The sequence below is a fragment of the Lissotriton helveticus genome, chromosome 6 (genome assembly GCF_964261635.1).
Source record: "Lissotriton helveticus chromosome 6, aLisHel1.1, whole genome shotgun sequence".
Taxonomy (NCBI): domain Eukaryota; kingdom Metazoa; phylum Chordata; class Amphibia; order Caudata; family Salamandridae; genus Lissotriton; species Lissotriton helveticus.
The window spans coordinates 1,616,442,006-1,616,467,024 of record NC_136067.1 but is presented as its reverse complement, the minus strand read 5'-3'; the positions used below and the strand labels follow the sequence as shown (position 1 = coordinate 1,616,467,024).

The 25,019-nt window shown below is 47.1% G+C and overlaps 1 protein-coding gene across 2 annotated transcripts in view; it reads left to right on the top strand.

The window, feature by feature from the left end:
• The window catches only part of ACTR2 (actin related protein 2), a 237,087-nt gene that overhangs the window by 74,530 nt on the left and 137,538 nt on the right, over positions 1 to 25,019 (top strand). For both annotated transcript variants that reach the window (XM_078649409.1, XM_078649410.1), the window contains exon 4: positions 7,226 to 7,298. In XM_078649409.1, coding sequence (XP_078505535.1) covers positions 7,226 to 7,298 — 73 coding nt within the window. The remainder of the gene's footprint in view (positions 1 to 7,225; positions 7,299 to 25,019) is intronic.

Genomic DNA, 25,019 nt, shown 5'->3' with positions numbered 1-25,019 from the left:
GCACGTAGTTGTGACGGACGCGTCCCTCCAGGCGGAGATCAGAGGCCTCTGGTCTCCTGCGGAGTCCCAGCTCCACATCAACCTTCTGGAGCTGCGGGCGATCCGGCTTGCACTGAAGGCATTCCTCCCCTCTGTCCAGGGGAGTGTAGTGCAGGTGTTCACGGACAACACCACCGCCATGTGGTACTGCAACAAACAGGGCGGGGTGGGGTCGTGGACCCTATGCCAGGCAAGAGGCGCACTCTGGCAGTGGCTGGAACATCAGGGCGTGACCCTGGTGGTTCAACACCTGCCAGGTTCTCTGAACGCCAGGGCGGACAAACTCAGCCGTCGGTGCATGATGGATCACGAATGGCGTCTGAACTCAGACATGGCGCAAGGCCTCTTTCAACAGTGGGGAGAGCCTTGGTTAGATCTATTCGCCACCGAAGAGAATGCGCAATGTCATCAGTTCTGCGCGTTGGCATTTCCAAGGCGGCACTCGCTCGGAGACGCTTTTCGTCGCGAGTGGAGCTGCGGTCTGTTGTATGCCTTTCCGCCAATACCACTTCTGCCCAGAGTGCTGAAGATCAGGCGCGACCGGGCCCAAGTTATCCTTGTGGTTCCGGACTGGGCACGAAGGTACTGGTATCCCGAGCAACTCAGTATGTCTGTCGATCCCCCGATTCGTCTGCCTCTTCAGGAGGACCTTCTGTCGCAGCAGCAGGGGACGGTCCTCCACCCGAACCTGTCCAGTCTCCACCTCCATCCTTGTAGATTGAGCGGCGACAGTTGAGGCCATTTGACTTGCCTCCTGAAGTTTGTACTGTGATTCTGGCAGCCATGCGTCTCTCCACAAAGTCGGTATACGCCTGCAGGTGGAACAAATTTGTGGCATGGTGCACAGCAAAGGCTGTGGATCCTCTCTCTGCACCCCTTTCTGAGGTTCTCCTCTTCCTTCTTTCTCTTGCCCAGCAGGGCTCTGCTCTTGGCACTATCAAGGGCTACCTTTCTGCCCTTTCAGCCTTCTTGAGGCTACCTGATCAGCCATCTTTGTTCAAGTCCCCCATTGTAAATAGGTTTTTGAAGGGCATCACACACGTTTCCTCCTGTTCCATTTGTGATGCCTCAGTGGGACTTGAACCGTGTACTTACTTTTTTGATGTGCGCTCCCTTTGAGCCACTTCATAACTGTCCTCTCCGCCTTCTTACTCTGAAGACTGCTTTCCTGGTTGCCATCACCTCTGCCAGGAGGGTGAGTGAGCTCCGGGCTCTTTACTCTAAACCTCCTTTCCTTTCTGTCCATCCGGACAAAGTTGTGTTGCGGACAAGACCTCTTTCCTGCCCAAGGTAGTCACGGCCTTCCACATCGGGCAGTCCATCACTTTGCCCACCTTCTTTCCACCTCCGCATCCCTCGAAAGAGGAGGAGAGGCTCCACCGTCTGGACCCAAAACGTGCGCTCTCCTTCTATCTGGATCGCACTCTCCAGTTCCGAGTGTATGACCAACTCTTCGTTGGTTACGTGGGCGCTAAGAAAGGTCGGGCGGTGCACAAGCGGACCATCTTTCGGAGGGTCGTCTTGTGCATCAAAGTATGCTACTCCTTGGCTAAAAAGGAGCCTCCTGTTGGGCTGAGGGCCCATTCCACTTGGGCCACGGCGGCTTCTACTGCCCTGGGCCGGGGAGTCCCCTTGCAGGACATATGTCAGGCAGCCACGTGGACCTCGCTGCACACGTTTGCAAGACACTACTGCCTTGACAGCCATGTCCGGAGGGATGGCTTCTTTGGCCGTTCTGTCCTCCAGGACTTTCTGGTGTGCTTATTGGTTCGCAGACCCACCACCGGGGTTGGTATTTTATTTATATAACATTTCTAGAGCGCACTGTTACCCGGAGGTGTCCTGGCGCTGGCTGATTGCTAGTGGGGGTGGGCGGGGGCATTAGTGAGAGAAAAGCCAAGTTTTAAGAGCCTTCCTGAACATGAGTAGGTCAGGGATCTGTCTTAGGTTGGCTGGCAGCGCATTCCAGGCCTTGGCGGCGCCTAGGGATAAACTTCTGCCACCCCAGCAAACCTTCCTGAATCTGGGGATGACAACCAGCTTCTGCTCGGCTGATCGTAACGCTCGGGTAGGTGTGTACCACTGGAAGAGAGGAATCAGGCAGTGGGGGCCAGCATTGTGTAGTGCTTTAAAAATCACGCAGAGTGCTTTAAACAGGATTCTCTTCCGCACTGGCAGCCAGTGTAGTTTAATTAGGTCCTGGGAGACTGAGGCGAACCTGGACGTGCCTGTAATCAGGCGGGCTGCTGCATTCTGCAGGATCTGGAGTTTGTCTAAGAGACCCTGCTGGGCGTTTAGGAGGAGCGCATTGCAATAATCTAACCGAGACATCACAAGTCCGGTCACTACTGCCTTTTTATATTCTATCGGAAGGAATGGCAGGACCTTCCTGATAGTTCTAAGCACAAAATGCGTAGCGGAGGATAAGGCATTAATTTGAGGCCTGAAGGAAAGGGAGAAGGAGACCCCATTTCTTCTGGCCACCAGCGGGGTGACCAAAAGTTATCTTTGATCCCAAACAGTACCAGCTCTGTGTTTGTTGAGTTGAGCTTAAGGCAGTTATTTGCCATCCAGTTGCTCACTTCCCGCATGCAGCATCTGAACCGATCTGCGGTGGTGTCTAGTTCTCCCTGGCGCAGCGACACCACAATCTGGGTGTCGTCAGCATAGGAGGAAAGATTAAAACCGAAAGACCTGATAACTGGCGCCAGGGTGGAGACAGACATTAAACAAAGTTGGACTTAGGGAGGACCCCTGGGGGACCCCGCAGGCGAGCACAAATGGCTCCGATTCGAAGTCCCCCAGAGCCACAGATTGAGTCCTCCCGGCCAAAAAGGCCTTCAGAATATCGAGTGCCTTTCCCTGAATCCCACTGGCCCTCAGCCGGTCCACCAATAATTTATGGTGGACCGTATCGAAGGCCGCAGATAGATCAATCAGGATCAGGGTGGCTCTGCCCCCGGCATCCAGCACCATTTGAATGTATTCGGTGGATTTTATCAGTGCTGATTCGGTGCTGTGTCCGGCTCTAAAACCGTGTTGAGATGAGTCCAGCCTTTTTCCAGAACCTAGAAAATTACTGAGCTGAGTGTTCAGTATGCCCTCCATGATTTTGGCGGGGAGGTGGAGTCTGGCTATGGGACGAAGTTATTTAAGTCCGTAACGTCTAGGTTGTTTTATTTTAACAAGGGTAGGATAGAGGCTTGTTTCCAGAGCGAAGGAAATTCCCCCTTGTCCAACATGATGTTGAACAGGGGAGCGAGTCCAGATGCAATGGTGAGATGGGCCATTTTGGCAATTGTGGCTGGGCAGGGGTCATGGGGGAGCCGGATTTTATTCTCATTAGCCGCTTTGATACCTCCTCCTCAGTGATGGGGGAAAAGTTATCTAATAATTCAGAGTTCCTGCTGAACTCTGCGTGCGTGGTCGGGATAAGGTCCTCCTGGACTGTAGACATAATTTTGCTGTTAAGCGGAAGGAAGATTTTTTCTACCTTTCTCTGGAAAAAAAAGGCTAGGTCCTCACATAGTTGTTGACTGGGAGGTATATCTATGGGTTTAGGGGCTGACAATGAGGACAGTATACTAAACAATTCTTTAGGGGAGTTGGTAGCTTCTTTAATGCATTTAGAAAAGAACTCGCTTTTGGCCTGGTGGATCCTATCCCTATAGGCTCTCAGTTCTACATTGAGCAATTTCTTGTCATCCTCCCTATAGTTTTTCCGCCAAGTTCTTTCTAATTTCTTACAACGTGTTTTATGGTCCCTAATTTGTTCCGTGTACCATGGGGCTGAAGGGTTGGAACGGGTGGACCTGAGCATGACTGAAGGTGCCAGCTGCCGACAGGCGTCATCTAGCCATCTCGAATAGTCTGCAGCTGCTTCCTCTACATTGTTCGAGGGGGGTTTAAAGGAAGATGTCAGTAGATCTGTGAGCATGGTGCCTTCTATTTTTTTCCATTTCCTGAACTTTTTGCGTATGCTATTGGCCTGCCTGGGATTGGCACTAGGGGCTGAGGTGATGTTAAAAAAGACTGCCGCATGATCCGACCAGGAGAGCGGTTGGACTGCCGTCACAACTAAATTAGGAAGGTTGGAGAAAATACCGTCCAGAGTGTGTCCTGCCTTGTGGGTCGGGCCGTGGACCAATTGAGTTAAATCTACCCCCTGTAGTAGATCTGTGAGTGCCTGCGTGTCCGGGTCCGAGTGCTTTTCAAGGTGAAAATTAAAATCTCCTAGGAGTGTAAAGGAGTTGGCACAAATGGCTTCCTCTAATAGGCTGCTCAAAGCTGTGAGAAACGGTGCTTTCGCGCCAGGTGGCCTATAGAGTAGTGCTGGGGTATCTATTCTAAGGTAAGGAATCTAATACTAACCTGTTTCTTTCAGATGCACAAGTTACTTACCTTCGGTAACGATATATCTGTAAGAAACAGTAGTTAGTATTAGATTCCTTACCGACCCACCCATCCTCCCCGTTCTGCGAACCGATATCTAGGGTTAAGGTCATCCCCTTTCAGGGCCCTAGTTTCATGACACCAGTGTTGGCTTTTATCATGGCTCTGCGTTTCTGGCGCGGAAAAGCTGTGTATAAGAACTGACGTCAGCGCGCGAGGGCGGCGTCTAAGTAGTCCGGCGACGTCATTCCGGCGCCCACGACGGACGCGGAGCCGCAGACGACGCCTACCGACGCGCAGGGGTACTGCTACGCAAAAATGTCCAGATCCAGTCTGACGCCTGGGGATATTTTAAGGTAAGGAATCTAATACTAACTACTGTTTCTTACAGATATATCGTTACCAAAGGTAAGTAACTTGTGCTACTGAAACAAAACCCAAGTGAGGAAACAAAACTTATAGAGGAGCATTTCTCCAAATTGAGCTAGATCAGTTTCGAACAGCCTAAAATGGCGCCCAAACAGAAAATGGTGCAGCGAATGCTAACTAACATAGAACACTGCGTAAACACAAACCAGTTCTGTTCTAACAGATCCCAGGGGAGGCCTGAATATGTACCTGACCACCCTGTGACCCACCTCTCCTAGGAACACTGCCAAGCACTGGCGGGAGGCCCTTTAGAGGGAGAGTTTCGGATCTAGGATTGCAAGCGCTGAGCTAGCACCACTTGACAAAGGGACACCACACCGTAGATTTCAAGAGAACGTATTCTTTATCTCTCAAGCAAAATGGATCTTTATGATCCGCAAGATTCTTAGGTACAATCAGGGCATGGGCTCAAAGAGTCTCGGTAGGGATTAGGGTCGCGTGACAGTCTTAATGTTCAAGTTCGATGCGGGTGCGTATCCGGCGCACAGCTCTCAATCCTCGAGCTGGGGGATACGAGTAGATCTTGGGTCCAGCCGGACCAGGATAGTCTCTGAGCCGCGTTCGAATCAGCAGGGCTCGAGCAAGGATGAGGCAGTTCTTACGGTCTTTGAGGAGCCGCAATTGGATCAGCAGGGCTCAGGTGTTCTCAATGGAGCCGCGACCACGTCTGCAGGGCTCAAAGGGTTCCGGGCAGAAGTCCTTCTCTGCCGGGTAGGAGCCGCGACGGTGTCAGCAGGGCTCAGGTGGTTTCGGGCAGAAGTCCTTCTCTGCCGGGTAGGAGCCGCGACGATGTCAGCAGGGCTCTCGTAGTTCCAGGATACAACTGACTTGATCGTCCCTGAGCAACCCTTGATATAGGACTTGTCCTCTTTGATGTCCGAAGTCCTCGCAGGCAGAGGTCTTAGCACCTGGGGCCATTTGTTGGGGGTTCCTCCTAGGCGGCCCCTTTCATCCTTTCAAGTTGGGTCTGGGACACGGGGCAGGCTTGGAGCCAGACCTCAGGGAGGCCGGATGGGCGATCGAAACTCATCTCTCGAGGGGAGGTGGGAGGTGTGCTCGAACTACTCCTCCCTCTCTCGCTCACGGGGAGCGCTCTACCCCCCAGCCGGGTATGGCGTGTCTAGGGCCGAGGTCGTGCTGGGGCCAGGGGCGGCCATCTTAGGTGCAGGGGTATGGGCACCGGGCCTCGGGTACCAGGAAGATGGAGGGGGAGGACGGGGAAGCCCAGTGTCGTGGGTGTGGGTCATGGAGGGAATGGTCGGGTGAATCAGGGCCCTGGGGATGTGCACGGGTCAGGGGGGAGTCACTACGGGTCATGGAGGACCACGCCGCGAGGCCGGGTCCAACATTACTGCTGCATGTTATTAGATCGAAGATGAAACAGAAGAATAGCAAATTATGGTATCTTTTCAGTGGCATTAAGATGTGAAACATCACTCTTCTAGAAGTCAACAAATGATCATGTCGATAGAAATGTTTCGGAATTCACATTATTGAGATTGAAAACAGTGCCACCGCATGTACTAAACAGAAAATACCCACTGCGAAACTACGCATATATAATGTTAATGGTTCTCTACGCTTTCTTTTTTATGTCTTATATTAGCTAAGCCCTTTTGATGTTACTAAAATTTATATGTATGTTATACTATTTGTGGTATCCAGCCGGCCCTCTTTGTTATTGTCATTTGCGTTTTATCTTTTGCCCTCTACAGCATAAAGCAATGGGGTCAGCCCACTTCAGACATAGGCTAACTTTGTTGTTAGTGCTGGCATTATGCTCTTTCACAAGGTGCACATCCACACACAGGCCCTTATGTAGCAGGTACTACTGTGGCAATATGTGCTTTTTGAGACCAAAACATATTTCTGCTTTTAGCAGATGTGGGTGTTTTTAAATTGTCTGTGGCCCAGCAGCTTTCCCAGCAATAACGTTTTGCAAATGTCATGACATAAAATATGCATTGACAAAGCCTAAAAGCATGTGGGCAGCACCTGACCCTTTGGCTTTTCCCATTCTTGTTTAGTTCCTGCTCTTTATTAGAAAAATAGATAGTGTGCCCATGGCAGTGGTCTCCAGTATCACAAACTGCTCCAATTTGACCCTGGGAATAAATATCATCTAAAATTGCTCACATTTAAATTTTTTCATTGTGAACTTGAGATATCGAGCTTATTTAATATTTAATCAGAACAATACATTGTACATTTTACATATATTTACCAAAAACAGACTAGGTTTATCTTCATATATTGTATTTTCATGTTGGTGTACACATTTATTTTCATAATGGGAAACCTTTTTTCAACACTTCTTCGTTTTTAGTTTCGTCTCTTTGAAACCCAACTCTCATTTGTGTTTCAGGTTATGTTTGAAACATACCAGTTTTCTGGTGTCTACGTTGCTATTCAGGCGGTACTAACTTTGTATGCTCAAGGTAGGTATTCTGTCTACGTATTGTCTCACACATTATTACAAATTATTCAACTGTTATTGTAGGTGATATGATTTGGTAGATTTTGAGTGGTATAATATGTGGATTAGTGCCAGCTTGCCTCTGAGTGCATGTTTGTGTTCATTGTCATTTCTGTATTCTACATTTGGTCAAGGTTGGCCTTTTTAAAGTTGTTAGTTTCCTTTTAATATGCTTATTTTGTATTTTTAGAACTACCGTGTTTTTTCTCTTCCTTTACCGCTTTTTAGAATGTTTTGTTGTTTTGTACATGCTAAGCATGGATTCCATGTTCAGTTTTACATTTAAGATTGGTTTTATATTACTTGCACAGCTTGTTAGGTAATTAGTTGAAAACTGCTCCCCTGGGTATATGTGTTAATTTAACAGCACATGAAACCACTGTTGTGGCGAGAGAGGTGGTTAATTGATAAAGGAAGGTAGTAAAGGAGGTGGAGCCAACCAGGCTTCAAAATGTCCTCACTCTTGAAAGCTCCCAGTGACGGCTCCATTCTTCTGAGCTATGACGGTAAACCCCAGGGCCATAATCTGAGGAAGCATTGGAAATTTCTATATAGAACACTGGGTTCATCAGAGTGAAGAGAGACCTCCCTGGTCCTCATAACAGCACACAGATTCCCCCTCGACCAAACAGTGACTCTGGAGTTGCAATCTGGAGATGGCAAGTTGGCACCAACCCTCCGCCAACCCTGATTTGTGGGTAGGCGGGGATTGAGGGTAATGGGTTAACAGCACTGGCACTTTGGCGCCTGCTCAAAAAGAGAGGCCCAGAGCATAGAGGAGAGCTTCTTTGTTAGGCCAAGCCACAGAGATGCAGTTGGTGGCATGTCCGTGATCGCGTAAAGAGTCACTGGAGGGAAACAAAAGATGCTAGTCAGAGGATTGCAATGTCTGATTCAGCCACCGGGAGAGGTAGCAAGCTCTGTCTCCATGTCTGAGGCTGCCAATCTCCAAGGTGGACTAGAGATTGCTTAGCATGGTGAAGAGACCGCGGTTCTGCTCGTCCCTCATCAGGACAGCACTTGCAGCCCCCTGCTTTGAAGTAGCAGCCATCTTGTAAGGTGTAGGGCAGACTAGAAAAAGAAAGCTCTTAGAGATAATACATCCAATGGATCAATGTGAAAACGTGTCACAATCAGTGATAGAGGAGGCTGATTTTATGTCTGGTGGCAAAGCTCTTCAGCAGTCTAAACATGCTCCCTTCTAATGTCAGTACAAAAAATGAGAACATTGCAACAGAGTTACAGGTACTCAAAAACTGCTTGGTTTGTCAGAGAAAGTAGCGGGGAGTTGAAACATCACATGGGAAAACTAAGAGTCCTTTGGCTCTCTGAAACTGGCGTTTCATATTCTGAATTCTTCAATGAAAGTTTCTGAAGCAGACAAGAGATGCCTGGAAGAGAACATGCTGCAAATGAACACCAAGGTAAAACTGTTAGATAACCTGAGGTGAGGAGGAGTCCTACTTGGCTTAAACCTTAACCTGCGGGCTGAGGTAGATAAACCCTGTCAGTTGCAAGCTTCACATGAAAAGTTTGTTATATTTCATCCTCCTTTTACTCCAGGTCCTTTTTACTCAAGACACCCCTGTTCACACCTGAGCCTCATAATATTCGTCTTTGGCTATGTGAAGGCAACCAGAGTTTCCTAAGCAATGTGCAGACTTGTAGAACCTAAGGGCATCCGCCTGAGTAAGGAGAGCTCCTTTAACTCAAAGGATAAACAAGGTTGATGTTTCTGTTTATGCTGTTTTCTTGAGACTGACTGAATCGTAGCGCAAATTGTTGTTATGTTTATTCCATTGACTTAATCTATCCCCATTTTAGAACGCACATACTCTGAAACTATTCTTTTCAAAGACTGTTTGCCTTCTGCTGGTTGTCTGGCCCTCTGCTTCCATATCAAATTCCTTTAGGAGTTATTCATCTTACTACTAGCAGTAGGTTTGCACATGCAGATTTTCAATTGGAACACCAGCGTTTTTGCCTTTGTATTTGGAAGCAGAAGTTCAGAATAATATAGTCCTCTAAAAGCACGTTTAATATGCATGTGCCAGCCAAGAAATGTGCAAACGTAAAAGATGCCCAGTAAACGCAGATGATATTTAGCATCTTTTTGCACCTCTTATTATTCTCCTTTGCAAATATATACCAGGATTCTTCTGCTTCATAATTGTAAGCAGTGTGTGCCTTTTCTTGGCTTTAATTTGCCCTCACTTTTGATATTTTTTCATTCGAACCCAGAAGAGAGGCCTTTATGACTGTTGCTTTACTAGAATCATTAAAGAAATTGTGGCCTGAGCAGCTCACTTGCAAAAATCCTAGTAATGTGTATGGGCTGAGAGTCTGGGAAGTAGCTCCCATGACTGTATTATATCTGTGTGAAGCAAGGAAGCCTTAGTTGGAGGTTGTTGGTTCCAGGATCCGAGATATGTTCTTGCAGCTTACAGTTCAAAGGCTGCATAAAAATGCCTGAGATCTTGCTGAAGTTGAGACCTCTTGATTCTTTTGCGCAGCCTTCCAAGTTATTGCGCTACATGTTGTTGACTTGGCAGTCAAGCCATACCTTGTTACTCCCCCAATAATATAAAGCACATGTTCAACACAAGAGCTATATTGGTGCTGTTTAACAGATGTCTGACTGTACCCAACTGTGGTACTCATTTTTTTCCATCTCATTTGGATAAAAGATTAAGTGAACCCACAGAGATTTGTAACTGTGACCATGAGTTCAAACGCTGAATTTTGCAGTGAAGCAAGTCGTCCACTTAGCCATCAGACCTAGCAAGTAGTGCCAGCTGTGCCAGTCGGTACTAGCCCTAAAATGCTATCTGTTGATTATCTTTGATTCTGTTCAAGAACAGAACGTCTACCAAATCAAACGCAATTGGCTTGGAAATCGCTGTTTACCTAATATCCAGCCAGAACGGAATTCCGCTCAAGAAGGTGGCCTCACTTCTCCAAACTATGATTGGGTCCTTGTCATGCTGACATGCAAGGATTCTACAGAAGATGGGGACTCCATGAAGAACAATTCTTCTTCCTTTCACAGAACTTTGTGGTTGGAGATTAACCTATGTGTTATCTTCTGAATAATATTTTGAATAATGAAGTGGACTTATTTGTAAATTGTACATTGACCCCAAAGGAGGTCTATTGGTGCTGTTGACAGACGTTTGCTGTACTGAGGTACCTCTGGGTGCTGTTTTTTTGTCATCTGCAGAGTAGGTGATCTGCAGCCCCTCCCTCGCCTTTTGGCAGATGCTCTCCTTCTCCAATTCCACAGCCTCTAGAGTATCACAGTACATCACCGCCACTTCTAAGAGACAAAAGAACATACGGAACAAAAAGGAAGGGACATGTCAAAGTTGTACGAGAGAGGACAGTAGTTTCCTAGTAGATAAGTCTTCCGCTGTTGCCTGTTCCTCTAAATAGGGGCTGCATTTAATGGAACTCAAGGACACAATGACCCTTTTTGTCATATCCCCTTTGAGACCGAATTGGCACACATAGATAGACCTAGACTTAAGGTTATTTCTTAACCTCTCTCAAGTAATGGAAAGATTCTATTTTCCAGTGAGCACAAACGCTCACATAACGTAGATCATACCAAAAGACCCAGCCCTGATTGATCTTAAGACTGTAGCCTTTCAACAGCAACAGCTGCATATCACATCGCAGTGTCCCTCAACATAAGTGGTCCAGTGAGGTGGACTTGCGGACCAAGGAAAGTCTAATGTTAAAAGCGTTGTAGCTTGAACACATTTCTAATATTTTCCTTACTATTAAAAGTCTGAAAGTTTGCAGTGAACCCCGAAGGAAGCATTTGTGTGTGGCACAGTAAAATGTACAACATCAATGCACACATTTGTGTGCTGTGCAACTCTCAAAGCTGCAGAAAGGATTTTCTTTTTTAATTTAACTGCTGCTTGGGTGCTGGCTCAGAAAAAGTATTTCAGATGACCTGTTTAAGAGGGTAAGGTTTTTTCACTGAATATTTAGGGTGACTGGATCTACAATATATTGATCTCTTTCCTCTCCAACTCTACATGTCAACCCTAAGGAGAGCAATGTTAAATGTGTATACTTCTGTAAAACAGTGAATCAATTTCGAAGAAATAATATGAAAGCCAACTACACATGAAAATGTTAGTCTTTATCTGACTGTAAGGAGAGTTTGTCCTCTTCTTGACTGACAGATCCTTGATCTCAGCTCTAAAAAAACAAAGAGCAGAAGCAATTCAGCCAGCTGCAAATAGGTTTTATGCTTCTTTTTTTAGAACATCCTCATCCTGGTGAGGATGAAAAGAGTTTTTCAGGTTCTGCATCTTCCACTCATGTGTAAAGGATGGAAGTTATTTTAAAGGATTGCCTTCCCTCTATGCGTACCTTCGGCAAAACTATGTGACTGTTATGCATGAAGGTCTGCATTTTAAAACCATACAACCTTTAGGTCAACGTTAACTGTATCTTAGCCTCTCTTTAAATTGTTAGCAAAATGTCTTTTTGCTTGAAGACTTAAAATAAAATATAGTCAGTGCCTCAGAAGGCTAGGGAGACTTTGATGCAACTCAGTCAGGATTACGGACCTTTGTGGATCCTAAGAAAGATTTGTGAACCTCTTGTTAGCCTCTAGTCTGATTAGTCCCTCCATTCTAATGAAAATCAATAAAAAATGTATCGCTTTCCCTTTCTGCAAGACATGCTTTCTCCAGAACCCGTTTGGGTGGTTGCTATCCAATCAGAGGAATATATACTGTAATGTAACTGCTGTATATTATCTGCACTATGCAATCTCGATTCACAGCCAAAAGGCACCTTTTTTCAGCACCCTTACATTCTAGATGCGGAGCTAGCAAACCTTTAAAGGAGTGGAAGTTTAGGAAGGGGTTGAATAGGAATAATTATACGGTCAAGGTTTAATTATAGATGTACATATAACATTTCTCCACAGAATGTATTGCACGCCTGCCCAATTGCATAGAATGAGACTTATGGATATCTCCTGCTGCCAGAGAGGCTTGGAACTCGAGGCTGATTTCATTCACCTTGGCCTGGGAGTGCCCCTGGGTTGCCCCTTTTGGGGCTACAGTATTCAATATTTTTGAACAGATCGCTGTATGTTGCCCTCAGAGGACCCCTTTGATGGCAATAAAAGGACACATGAAAGACATCTAAGTTGTTATTAGACGCCTAACCGATATATTCCTCCTCCTGGCTCAAAGGAGAGTGGCCATGCAGCCGGGACGGTGATTCTACCCTCAAATAAAAAGCTGACTGAAGGATGCTGCATATTGCCAGGATCAGCTAGAGGTGTACTACCAGCTGGTACCTGTCACACCCCAAAATATCTGGACCCCACTTTATCAGTCTTTTGCAGCTGAAAGTGGAGATGTAACCAGGGGATGGGGGTGATGTCCCCCTGTGACTGGGTAATTATATAAGATGTACTGTGCTATTTAGAGGCTAGGTAAAGATAAGAGTCCTGTAGACAGTCCGCCCACTGCTTGCCAAGATTTATATGTGCTCCTTGATGACTTGAACTGCTTATTCCAGAAAACTTCCAGAGAACCAATGGTTTTGGTGATGCTCACTTGGGTGAACAAAAAGGAAAAAAAATCGAATGGTCAGGCTGAATATCCAAGCAAACATGTTTATACCTTCATGTCTGGGACTTATCTAATGCTCAGATGTAACTGAATGTACACTAACTCATTGTGTACTGCAGGTTTGTTTACTTGCTAATATTTTTTAAACCAAACCGTGCCATTGTAGATGACATGACTGTCAATACACGCAGGAATGCCTGAGATTTGTGTATGCTCAGTGATTCTTGAAAAGCAAGACAGCCAATTGAGTGTACATGTTTCTCACACTGGGGAGAGATGCAAATACTGATAAAGTATGCTCACATAAAGAATCTCTGATTTGTGGTGTGCAGCTGCCATTACCAGTTCACACCATTGAAGACACCTTCACCAAAAGCATAACTGTGGTGGCTGGTCATCTCACAACCGGAGATGTTGATTTTAAAGGCAAACACTCTGTATGAAATGACATCAGAGCTGTAGATCACATGCTTTGCATACTCCTACCATCTAGTGTTGGGTCCGGATGTTAGCAGTTTGCTTTTCTTCGAAGAAGTCTTTTCCAGTTACGAGGTAGGTAACTCCTCCTTTTGGTGATAGTGCGCATGGGCATGGACTCCATTGTTAGCTTTTTTTTTTTCAGCCATCGGGTTCGGACGTGAATTGCTGCGCTCTGGTTCAACACTGTTCTCCTGGTTCCCGCGGTGCGCAAGACACTCCCCCTCAACTGTATTGTTTTCGATACGCGTTTCCATTCTCCGCGTCTCATATCTATTAAAACTTCTTCGGTGCTCGTGGATGGAACGGACTCCATTTAAGTTCTGCCCTCGGTGCGGCGCGAAGTTTCCGCGCACCGACTCACATGAAGTGTGCAACCTGAGCTTGTCTCCCGAGCACAAAGAACAGGACTGTGACGAGTGCAATGCTTTCTGCTCCAAGAAGACACTTCGTGACCGTCTGGCTCTAAGTTGCGACATGCAGAGCCAACATGCAAGCTCCATTGCAGACCTCTTCGGAGAACAATCGGACGAAGAGGTTGAGGAAGCCTTTGGAGCCAAGGAGGAACAAGAACCAATCTCCATATCAGAATACTGCTCCGACAAGGATGAAGACTTCCTGCAAGGGCAAAGTACTGTGAGTACAGATTCTCCCTTGCCCCAAGATCCACATCAGCCCAAGAAGGCGGCTCCGGTCCAATCCGCGCCCTTGGGCCTCGGTCGGCACCGAAACCATGTTTTTGATGCCCCGCCTTCCGTCTCGGCACAGAACAATACAAAAAAGACTTCCGGCTGCAAAAACCCGTATGCCAAATCGGGCACAGAGCCAAAACCTTCGGGATAGAAGCCAAAGTCTGGTCCGACTCACCCCCTTTGACACCGAAACACACTTCAGACCTGAAAACGCCAACGCCAAAAACACCAGCACCGAAACAACCTGAAATGCCAAAATCAAAAAAGCTCCGACTGACATACCGGACCCGAAACATAAAGTGCTCCACATTAATCCTAAAACTGGACATATTCTCACCAAAGTAGCTTTGAAACGTAAAATTGCACCAGAAGAGGAATACCACATTCCTTTAAAAAGGAGAAGTGTTGGGACTAACCCTTCCCCATCTCCTCTTCCATGACTTCTTTCTCCTTATTTTCAACCTTTGCCAATTACACCTGAGCACTCACCACATACACCTGACAATCAGAATGATGGGAATGGTGATGGGGATGGAGATGATGAGCCACTACCTACAGACCCCTGGGAAGACTACAACACCAATTCACTCACAGGCAATGATTTAAGCGCTGGGTTGCCCTTGGGTAGCCATGCGCTACATAAGAGTCTCTTCATTCATTCAAAGGTATGATCAGACATGTTGATGACATATTTAATGACCCAGTCGGGGCCTGTATCCTTACCCCTAGGGTAGATTAAAAGTACAAGCCAGCACCACCTGACCAACTGTACATAAAGGGACAATTACAATTGGACTCCCTAGTGGCGTCCAGCGCACGAAAAAGGGCCCATTCCCAAACTACAGGGATGCTCCACCCCCAGATAAAGAATCAAAGCTTATTGACGCTTAGGGGAAAAGGGTGGCATCTAAGACAGCAAACTTCTGATGCATCTCTAACACTCAAGCGCTGCTCGCAAGATACGACAGGGCGCATTGGGTTGAATTGGAGCAGTTGCTCCAATATCTACCCGATGAACACAAAGTGAAGGTGCAAGAATTAGTGTGGGAGGGACAGCTTATTTCAAATAATGCCATCAGGCGCTCCCTAGATGCTGCTAGAGCTGTAAACACCAGCGTACTTTTAAGAAGGAACGCCTGACTAAGCATATCGGGTTTTAAACCTGAGGTTCATACTACCATCCTGAACATACCCCTAGACAAAGAACACCTCTTTGGCCCTGTCGTAGATCCCTCACTGGAAGAATTGAAAAAAGATACTGAAGTGGCCAAATCCATGGAAGCCCTTCAATAGACACAAGCATGTGTTTCCTTTTGGCGCTTTTTCTACCCCGGAGGGTCTAAAAATACCTCCTCAGAGACTACCACTACCACGTACAAGGGTAATAACCAACGCTCTCCCTCTAGGGGTTACTTCAGAGGGGGGTATAGAGGCAACAAAGGCAGAGGTAGAGGCTCAAACACACGCGCCTCCCCCTCCAACACAAAACAGTGACTTAACTACACTTCCCCTCGACCATTTAACACCTGTTGGAGGACGCCTTTCAGATTTCCTACCCGTCTGGCATTCCATAACAGACAAATGAGTACTGGAAATTATCCGTTCTGGTTACTTCCTGGAGTTCTGACTAAACCACAGACGCCTGTGTTATGGGGTGCACTATCCACTTGCTCACAATTACGTGATGCGTTATCCTTTCAAAATATATGCGCTTTACAATCTAATCGTATCAAAAAATATATCAATAAATTATTCATCACAAATTAAGAACATGATTGTTAGTCATCATTATAATCACAGCAAAAACAGATGTTGATTTTTCATCCTTCAAATCACTTTTATTCTTCTTTTTTCATCATCAAAATGTGTTCGTTTGAAATCTTCAAACAACTCTCCACAAATCAACATATGAAGACATATCCCAATGCATTTCGGTATGCACCTTCGTCAGGGGAATATTCTACAAATAACATAAAAGTCTATCACTATACATAACAATTCATAAAACTATTCACATTTTATAATACATTATAGATCATTTCATCTGTTTAGACAGAAACGAGGGAATTACCAGCCAGGTTCTCACATATAGTGTATTACCAGTGGCCATGCTCATAAAAGTTCACCAGTGAATAAGAAACAGAAACGAATAAAAGTCAGAAAACAAAACTAGACCATGCTCTGCCAGTGCCTAAAACAATATTCACCATAAGACCATATGTGCTTCCAAGTGTTTCGAAACATGCCGCTAACTTATTCACACTCCTACCTTCACTGATCACAATCGAGCCAATAAACGTAATGTATCAAGAGTAATCGATAGTTTAATACCGAATTTCTGCAAAGAAAATGATACATTTTATAAGTGTCTAAGTTGCTATATCGCTAAATAGGTTTATCCTATAGCAGTATTAGCAAATAATCACTCACTTGTCCTTATAACGATGTCCAAATGTTTTTATTCATACTAACTTGACTGGGGCTAGTCAAGATATGGGTTTGCACCAGGTATAATTGTTTAACACAAGTTAAAATTGTAAAAAAGAGGAGTGCAAATTATCATTATTATTGTATACTTAGTACTTGTTTTAGCTCCATTTGTAATTTGCACCCATACGTTAAGATGGATTTTGACGAAATAGCACAGATGACAAAAAACCAAGCAGAAGTGAAAGACTATACAACTGAGGAAGCAGAAAGCATTTATTCACTTATTAAAGAAACAAGGGATTTGAAAACCAAGCCAGGCACCACAGCACAACTAATAAAGCAATTACAATATACCCTACGCAAGGAAATCAATCAGAGACTTCACTCTACAACCCTAATACAATACCATAGGGTAAAGCGTATACCTAGGGGACTGAGAATCTCATTAAGACCAATGATGTTTACATTTAATAAACCTTTTCTCGCAAGATGGTTTGCGATATTGAACAAATGTTCGCTAGATCTAGTACTCTTGATTGTTGAAGAGTTGTCTAATGTTTTGAAGGAGTTAGAGTCTGAGATTAATGACATGAAAATAGAATTGGCAACACGCATGTCTGCTGAGGATATGGATAAGACTCTTTTTTTTTTTTTTTTTTTTTTTTTTTTTTTTTAAAACCTTTATTTGAGCAAGCAAAAATGTACAAGGATGGGCCTACAACCACACGGGCCAGCCGCTAAAAAGGAGTAGACACATATCACATAAGCCCGCAGAGGTAACCGTCAATCAACAATGCAATACTCCACATTATATACAGGACCAAAACAGGTTTTATATATATATGAAAGAACAAACATACAGAAAGGCGAGAGTGTATCACTGAAGGTCAGCCCAAGGGACGCAAGGGGGGGACAGCAGCGGAGGTGCAATAGTAATATCCTAAGCACTAAGGAGTATGGAGTGGGGGGGGGGGGGGGGGAGGGGGGCAGAGATCAGGAAGAAGAAGGGGGGAAGAGCCGGAGACACCAGCTCAGTCCCTATATGAAGATTCCGGGAACGCTAGCCTAAGGAGATAGGGTAATCTCGATAGTATCCACAAGGGGAGGAGTACAAATGTGGCCACGGTATTCGTTCCATTGACCCCACACCTTCACCCATGCCCTGGGTCTACCCCTGGCCACATAGACAGTTTTCTCACGGAACATGGACCAATCCATATTATCCTCCCATTGCGAGAGGGCAGGGGGCCTGGAGGCCCCCCAGAGTTGCGCAATATCTCGCTTCGCAATCACATAGCCCAGGGTGGCCCATCTAGTCTGTGCCACCGAATAGTCCGTGGGCTCCCAAACATTCAAAAGACAGCGACGAGGTTCCGGTCGCAAGGATATCCCTGTCACCACAGTCATCAGATCAAGCACGGCCACCCAATAAGCAGCCACCAACGGGCACTCCCAAAGAATATGCAGGAAAGTAGCATGCAAACCACATCCACGCTTACACAGTCCATCGGAGGAAAAGCCCATCACCATCAGTCGCGGTCCCGTCACGTACACCCGATGAAGGATCTTCAATTGGACCAGACGGAGTCGAGCCGGTATAGCCACCTCTTTCGGAGAGGAGAGGGCCGATTGCCAATCCTCATCATCAAGTTCCAACCCATCTCCCATCCACTGTTCCCGAAGTCGGGCCAATAAGTCAGTCCGATTGTTAATCAACTTTTTATAGATCAGAGAGATAGTGCTATCAGGAAGATGTTCGTCAAGGATACGGTCTTCAAGTGGGGAAGAGTCAGGCGGAATCTCGCCAGGAGCAAACACCGAAACCAAAGCGTGCCTGATCTGTAAATAACGAAAGAATTCCCGACTACTCAGGCCGTAGTCAGCCTGGAGGGCCTGAAACGGGCGCACAGAACCCTTAGAATAGACATCCCCCACTTTAGAGATCCCAATCAAGTCCCAACGGTCAAAACCCTTGGAAGACCAGAGACCGCCCAGACGTTCTGAAGCATAAAGCGGCGTCGCCAACGTCAAGCGATCCTCCCAGCCCAGGCTCACATTCGCAGCACGCCACACTGTCAAAGCAGTCAAAGTAGGTCCCACAAGATGGCGCCCAGCGGAGCGAGAATAGAGCACTCTATTAAAGTCACCTCCCGGAAGCTGAAGTTTATCCATCTCAAACGCCGGATTACGACCCGGAGAGAACATAGCGTGATTAATAGCGGACAGATGGGAAGCCCAGTAGTATCTCTTAATATCGGGGAGCGCCATGCCCCCATCGTACCACGGGATGGAAAGTTTCGCGAGAGCAATGCGCGGTCGCCCATCCCAGATAAGTTGCCTCTGAAGGCTCTCAATCTCCCGAAAATAGGTCTTGGGGATAGGATCATAATAATTCTGGAGAGCGTAGAGAAACCGCGGTAGTGACATCATCTTAAACAGGGCCGCCCGACCCAATGGAGACAGGGGAAGTTTGCGCCAGCGGGCAACGTCCAAACGGAGCCTAAGCAACGGGGGAAGGAGATTACGATCAAAACGAAGGGACGGATCCAGGGTAACGAAAACCCCCAAGTATTTGAAACCATCCCGGACCACCTGAAGAGGAAGTCTACTCGGCAACGGAGGCAAGATACCAGATAAAACGTATACACAGGATTTAGACCAGTTGATGACGAGGCCTGAGTTAGCGCCAAAGGACGCAAGAACGTCAAATAAAACAGATAAAGACTTGCGAGGAGAAGTAAGATACAAGAGGATGTCGTCCGCATAAAGCGAGACGCGGTCTTCGAAGTCCGGGGCCCAACGAATACCTTTAAGTGACGGTTCCCAACGGAGCCAGGCCGCCAACGGTTCAAGAGCGAGCGCGAACAACAGAGGGGACAAGGGGCAACCCTGACGGGTACCCCTGCCCAAGGAGAAGGGGGCCGACACTCTACCGTTCACTACAACTTGCGCCAGAGGTTCCGCGTACAACAGCCTAACCCAGCTAATAAACTCGCACCCGAATCCAAATTTCTCAAGTGTCGCCCATAAATAGGGCCACTCCACAGTATCAAAGGCCATGGAGGCATCCAGGGACGCCAAAATGGCCGGTTCAGTCAAAAGCCCCGCCCTCGCCAGCGCGCCGTGGAGGCGACGTAAATTCAGAGCAGTGTTGCGATGCGGGATAAAGCCAGATTGATCCGGATGGACCAACTCCCCAAGAACCGAAAGGAGACGGGTCGCCAAAAGTTTAGCCAACACCTTAGGTTCAACATTTAATAGGGATATGGGCCTATACGAGGAACAGAGGTCACGCGGTTTACCCTCTTTGGGAATGACGACGATTGTCGCCAGACGCTGATCATAAGGAAGTATGTTCCGCTCACGAGATTCTAAAAACATGGCGCGGAGATACGGCGCCACCTTATCGGGGCGTAATTTGTACAACTCAATAGGCAAACCGTTCGGGCCAAGTGCTTTGCCCGAACGGAGCGATCGAACTGCATTGGCTATCTCATCATTCGTAAAAGGGGAGTCCAAAGCAATACGGTCCAAGTCGGTGACACAGGGCAAAGTGATATCACGCAGAAGAAGGCGGGAGTCGGCAACATCCCTCACAGACACGGGAGCATATACCACACGGAAATATTCCGCAAAACGATCAACAATGGCGGTCGGATCAATCACATTCTCACCACTCGCAGACTGAATCACGGGCACCACACGATTAACTCTTTCTTTCTTGTCCAACCACGCTAGGAGTTTGCCCGCCTTGTCACCCACATCGTACAATCTGCCCTGCTGCTCACGAAACATCACCTTTGCAGCGTCAGTGACCAGAGATTTATATGCAAACTGTTTTAGACCCAGGGCATGGAGTTTCTCAGGCGTGACACCAGATTCCAACTCGTCCTCCAAAGCAGAGATCTCCCCCTCAAGGTCCACCACCTCCTTCCTCCCTGCCCTCTTAGCTTCAACAATCAAGGAAAGGGCCTGTCCACGAATCACAGTTTTAAAAGCTTCCCACAGGGACACAGCCGAAGAGACCGACCCCTCATTTTCCAGGAAATATGCATCCATGGACTTGAGCAAGAGGGTACGAGTCTCAGGGGAGGAAAGATACCAAGGGTTAATGGGAGCCACTCGGCCCGCCGCTTCTACCCCAACCTCGAAACGAAGCCAGAGCGGCGAGTGATCAGAAATACCCCTCGGCAAATGTAAAATCTCGCGAACCGCCGATGATTGGGCTGCGGGCATCAGGAAATAATCCAGCCGGGACAGACTGCCATGGGCCCCAGAATGGAAGGTGTATTGGAGCTGAGTAGGATGCAACAGTCGCCAGCAGTCCACAAGGCCAAAGGTATCTAAAAACCCACCCAACCACTGCTGAGCCTGCGGGGTATCTCTAGGGGGATGGCGATCGTGAAGGCCGGAAAGCACCGAATTAAAATCACCGGCAAGAAAGAGAGTGCTATCAGGGAGATCTAACAAAACACGGCCCAAGTCGGTAAAAGTAGAGGCCTGCAAACCCGGGGGAACATAAACATTGAAGAGAGATAGGGTGCGGCCTTCATATCTACCCACCAGGACAGTATATCTCCCACGGTCATCATGAATCACCTCATCGATAGCCAGGGGGAGGGAGGTTCGAACAAGAATACCCACACCCCTAGATCCGGAGGTAAACCCCGAGTGCGCCACAAGGCGGTAGCCCCATCTATTCATTGCATAACAAACATTACCAATCAAATGGGTTTCTTGCATGAAAACAATGTCCGGTGACAAACGTCGTATACATTTTAAGACCACACTGCGCTTAATACGATCTCCCAGGCCATTAACGTTCCAGGAAAGAAATTTCAACCCTCTACCCCCCATCCCAACCGCCCGAGCCAAGACCCCTCGTCCATGAGCTAGACATCAGAAACAGCAGCAAACACAGGAGCAACTCGCCTTGAAAACAACACACAGAAAAAAAAAAACTTCCCAACCCCCCTCCCCCAAACTGAAGAGAAACACCCCCCACCCTGCACCCCTGCAAAAAGCTAAAGAGCCACCCCAACCTGCAGTGTGCCTGTCGCCCAAGAACCCCTATTCTACACAAAGACCCCGGAGGAGGAAAGGTCTCCGTTCCATCCACCCCCCGACCTCAGCAAGAACAAAAATAACAAACGAAAGACAGAATGATCACAATGTAGAGGGACGCCGGCCAACACTCCTGAGAATGTATTCAAAATAAGACATAAGAGCCGAACAGTTAGATCTCCACACCACCTTCGGCACCACCGGGGTGAGCGGCGGAGTCTGTCTCAGGAGGACGGTCAGGCAATGAGTCCAGCCAGTCATTAACAGCATCTGGCCGATCAAAGAAAAGGGTACGTTCATTGTATTCAACCCGGAGTCTAGTGGGAAAGAGCATGGCGTAACGTAGGCCCCGATCCCGGAGACGTTTCTTGGCACCACGAAACTCCATACGTTGTCTCTGAACCTGTTGGGAAAAGTCCGGGTAAAAGTTCACCGTAGCGTTCTCAAAGGCCACCGGGCCCTTCACCCGTGAGGCCTGCAGGATAGCGTCCCGGTCTCTATAATGAAAAAGCTTCGCTACAATGGGTCTCGGCGGGGCTCCCGGCTTGACTTTGCCCCCTGGAACACGATGTGCACGTTCCACCGTGAAAAATTTTTTGAGACCAGAAGGGGCCAAATGGTTCAAGACCAGATCCTCAACCAGGAGATCCACCGAGTGGGGTTCAGGGTTTTCCGGTACACCAACCAGGCGAACATTGCAGCGACGCGCCCTATTTTCAAAGTCCTCCAGGCGACGGGTCATGAAGTCGTTCCCCCGATGGAGATTTCCAATCTCAGTCTGGAGCTCCGAGACGTCATTCGTAAGGCTAGAGGATTTAATATCCAGTGATTGTACCCTCTCATTCGTCTTGCCGAGATCAGCACGAATCAGATTCACCTCAATAGCCACGGTGTCAAGTTTGTGGGCCAAGGCCTCGTACTGTAGGCCGATGGATTCCCTCACACCCGAGATGGCGCCCATGATATCCTGTAGGGAGGGCTCCGCCGACTCTTCCAAAATTCGTTCGGACGCTATACTAGGACCAGGCAGGGCAGCTCCGGGGGACCCCTTAGAATGGGTATAACGGTCCATGACATTTGATTGAACCGGAGCTCCGCGCAGAGGTGCTTTCGTCTTGCGCGTCTCTCTGTCCCCTCTGCCCGCCATTTTGAAGATGCGTCACAGGACAAGCCACCAGGTTCGACGGGCCCGACACCCAAAGTACAGGATCAAAAGTACATAAAAAGGGGGCACAACTCGGGTAGAGGTCGCCAAGCCAGCAAATAGGTCACATGAAAGCCCAACAGCCGATCTGCCTCCAAGTCTCAGTCGCAACACGACATCCACATCCGTGGCCCAAGTCGGAACGGAATCGAAACCGAAACTTAGGAAGGGGGGACCCACAAGGCCAGATCTCCTGCCGTTGTTGTTCAATTGCAGGACGGCTACAGTACCGCACCCCGTCCCGGGCGCACCTCAAGGGCGGAGCCCAAAAGTTCAGAGCACCATATCTCAGGAATACGAGATCCAAATCGATTTCTGAAAAGTGCCAGGGTAATCAGCCAAACGTCCCCTACACGAATTCTTGCAAGAAATCAGGATTCAGCCAGGATAAAATGTCGGGAGCGGCGAGGGTCCGGAGAGCGCTGTGCTCAAGCGGCCATCTCGGATGCCCGCCAAGCTCCTCCTCATGGATAAGACTCTTAAGGAGATTAATGACAAATTAGAAGAACACACGAAAGAAGTTCATGAAAGAAAATTGCGCAAGTTTAAGCGTGACACATTAGACTATAAACTTGATGAGGTGTATAGTTGGGCCGATAACTATGCACAAAGAAGGGTATTTAAAAAACCGACCGTCAATACTTCAGAAGAAAGTTTGGCCACAGATCAGGACACCTTACCTACACGTCCCCCAGCAGAATCAGCAGTAGTAAGTGTTTGTGCAGAAGGTACAACAAACAACCAGAGTAAAAGTCCACATTTGTAAAGCGCACAATCACCCGTAAGGGTCTCTAGGCGCTGGGGGCCGTCGGGAAGATTAAGCGAGCTATTGCCCAGAGTCACATGGTGCTGGGCTAACCTGCCGCCGGAGCCGGGGATCGAACCGTGGTCCCCAGATTCCAGCGTCAGTCGCCCTGGCCGCGGCGCCACACCTCTCCCTTGTAGGCAACCTTTTTTTAGAGGGAGGCCACAGTTCAAATCATCCACCGGACGAGCACGTACAACATACTCAAAACAAAACAAACGAACAAGGAGGGGACAAAGGAAAAAAACAAGACGTAGTAAGACGCAATCCAAAGAGGAACTGATCATGAACATTTCTGATATAACATTAAGTCCCATGCAAACAGCAGTACTGAATAAGGGCATGTCTTTTGTGCCAACTTATCAAAGTAATGAACTTGAGACTGAAGTCTCTTTCTTTAAATTCATGAGAAAGTTAAGACTCAGGTGGTTTTTTCACCAAATAGCTTCAGAGAGTTCTGAGCCCACAGCAGAGATTTCAAGAACTAAAATCTTTAAACCGAAAAGTTTATTTATGTCACCTATGTCACACAAAGCATTAGACCTTTTTGAGACGTTGGTAAAAAAAGATCTTGCTGAACTGAGACATTATGGCAAAACAAGACGAAACTTAACTAAGCAAGAAACTATAGCATTGAACGAATTGGCTTCCAATGAGGCACTCACTATAGTTGCTGCAGACAAGGGTGGAGCACTAGTGGTGCTCAATTCTACCCATTATCATCTTAAGGTAGATCAACATGTGAAAGACACCAACACCTACGTACAGTTAGAATCAGATCCTACCATAGAGTTTCAGAGAATCCTATCTGAAATTCTAAAAAAAGCAACTGATTTGGGTTGGATAGAGGAACAGACACGAAGATACTTGACTACAGAACATCCTAGTAGACCACACATATATATGTTGCCTAAAATGCACAAAGATCCGAAGGACCCACCGTTCCGGCCGATAGTGGCGGGCTGTGGGTCATTACATGAACCATTAGGGAAATATCTCGATCATTTCATGCAACCTCTAGTGCAACAATGGTCAACTTTTGTACAAGACACAACTGACTGTTTAAAAAAATTGCAGAGAGTAACTTTCTCTGCTGATGATGAACTGTGGCTGTGTACAGTTGATGTATCAGCTCTTTATACTTCGATCCCACACATGGAAGGGCTAGAGGCGGCAGAATGGATGCTTTTGAGACACGAATATGATGAGAGTCAAAACATCTTTCTTCTTGAATTGCTACAATTTTGTTTATATCATGGGTATTTTCAGTGGCAGAATTGTTTTTTCCTACAAAAGACTGGTACCTTTATGGGGTTTACTGGGGCACCGACATATGCTAATATGTTTATGTCCAAATTTGAAGAGCAACATATACTACAGAAAGTTGAGTGGCAAGAACATTTAG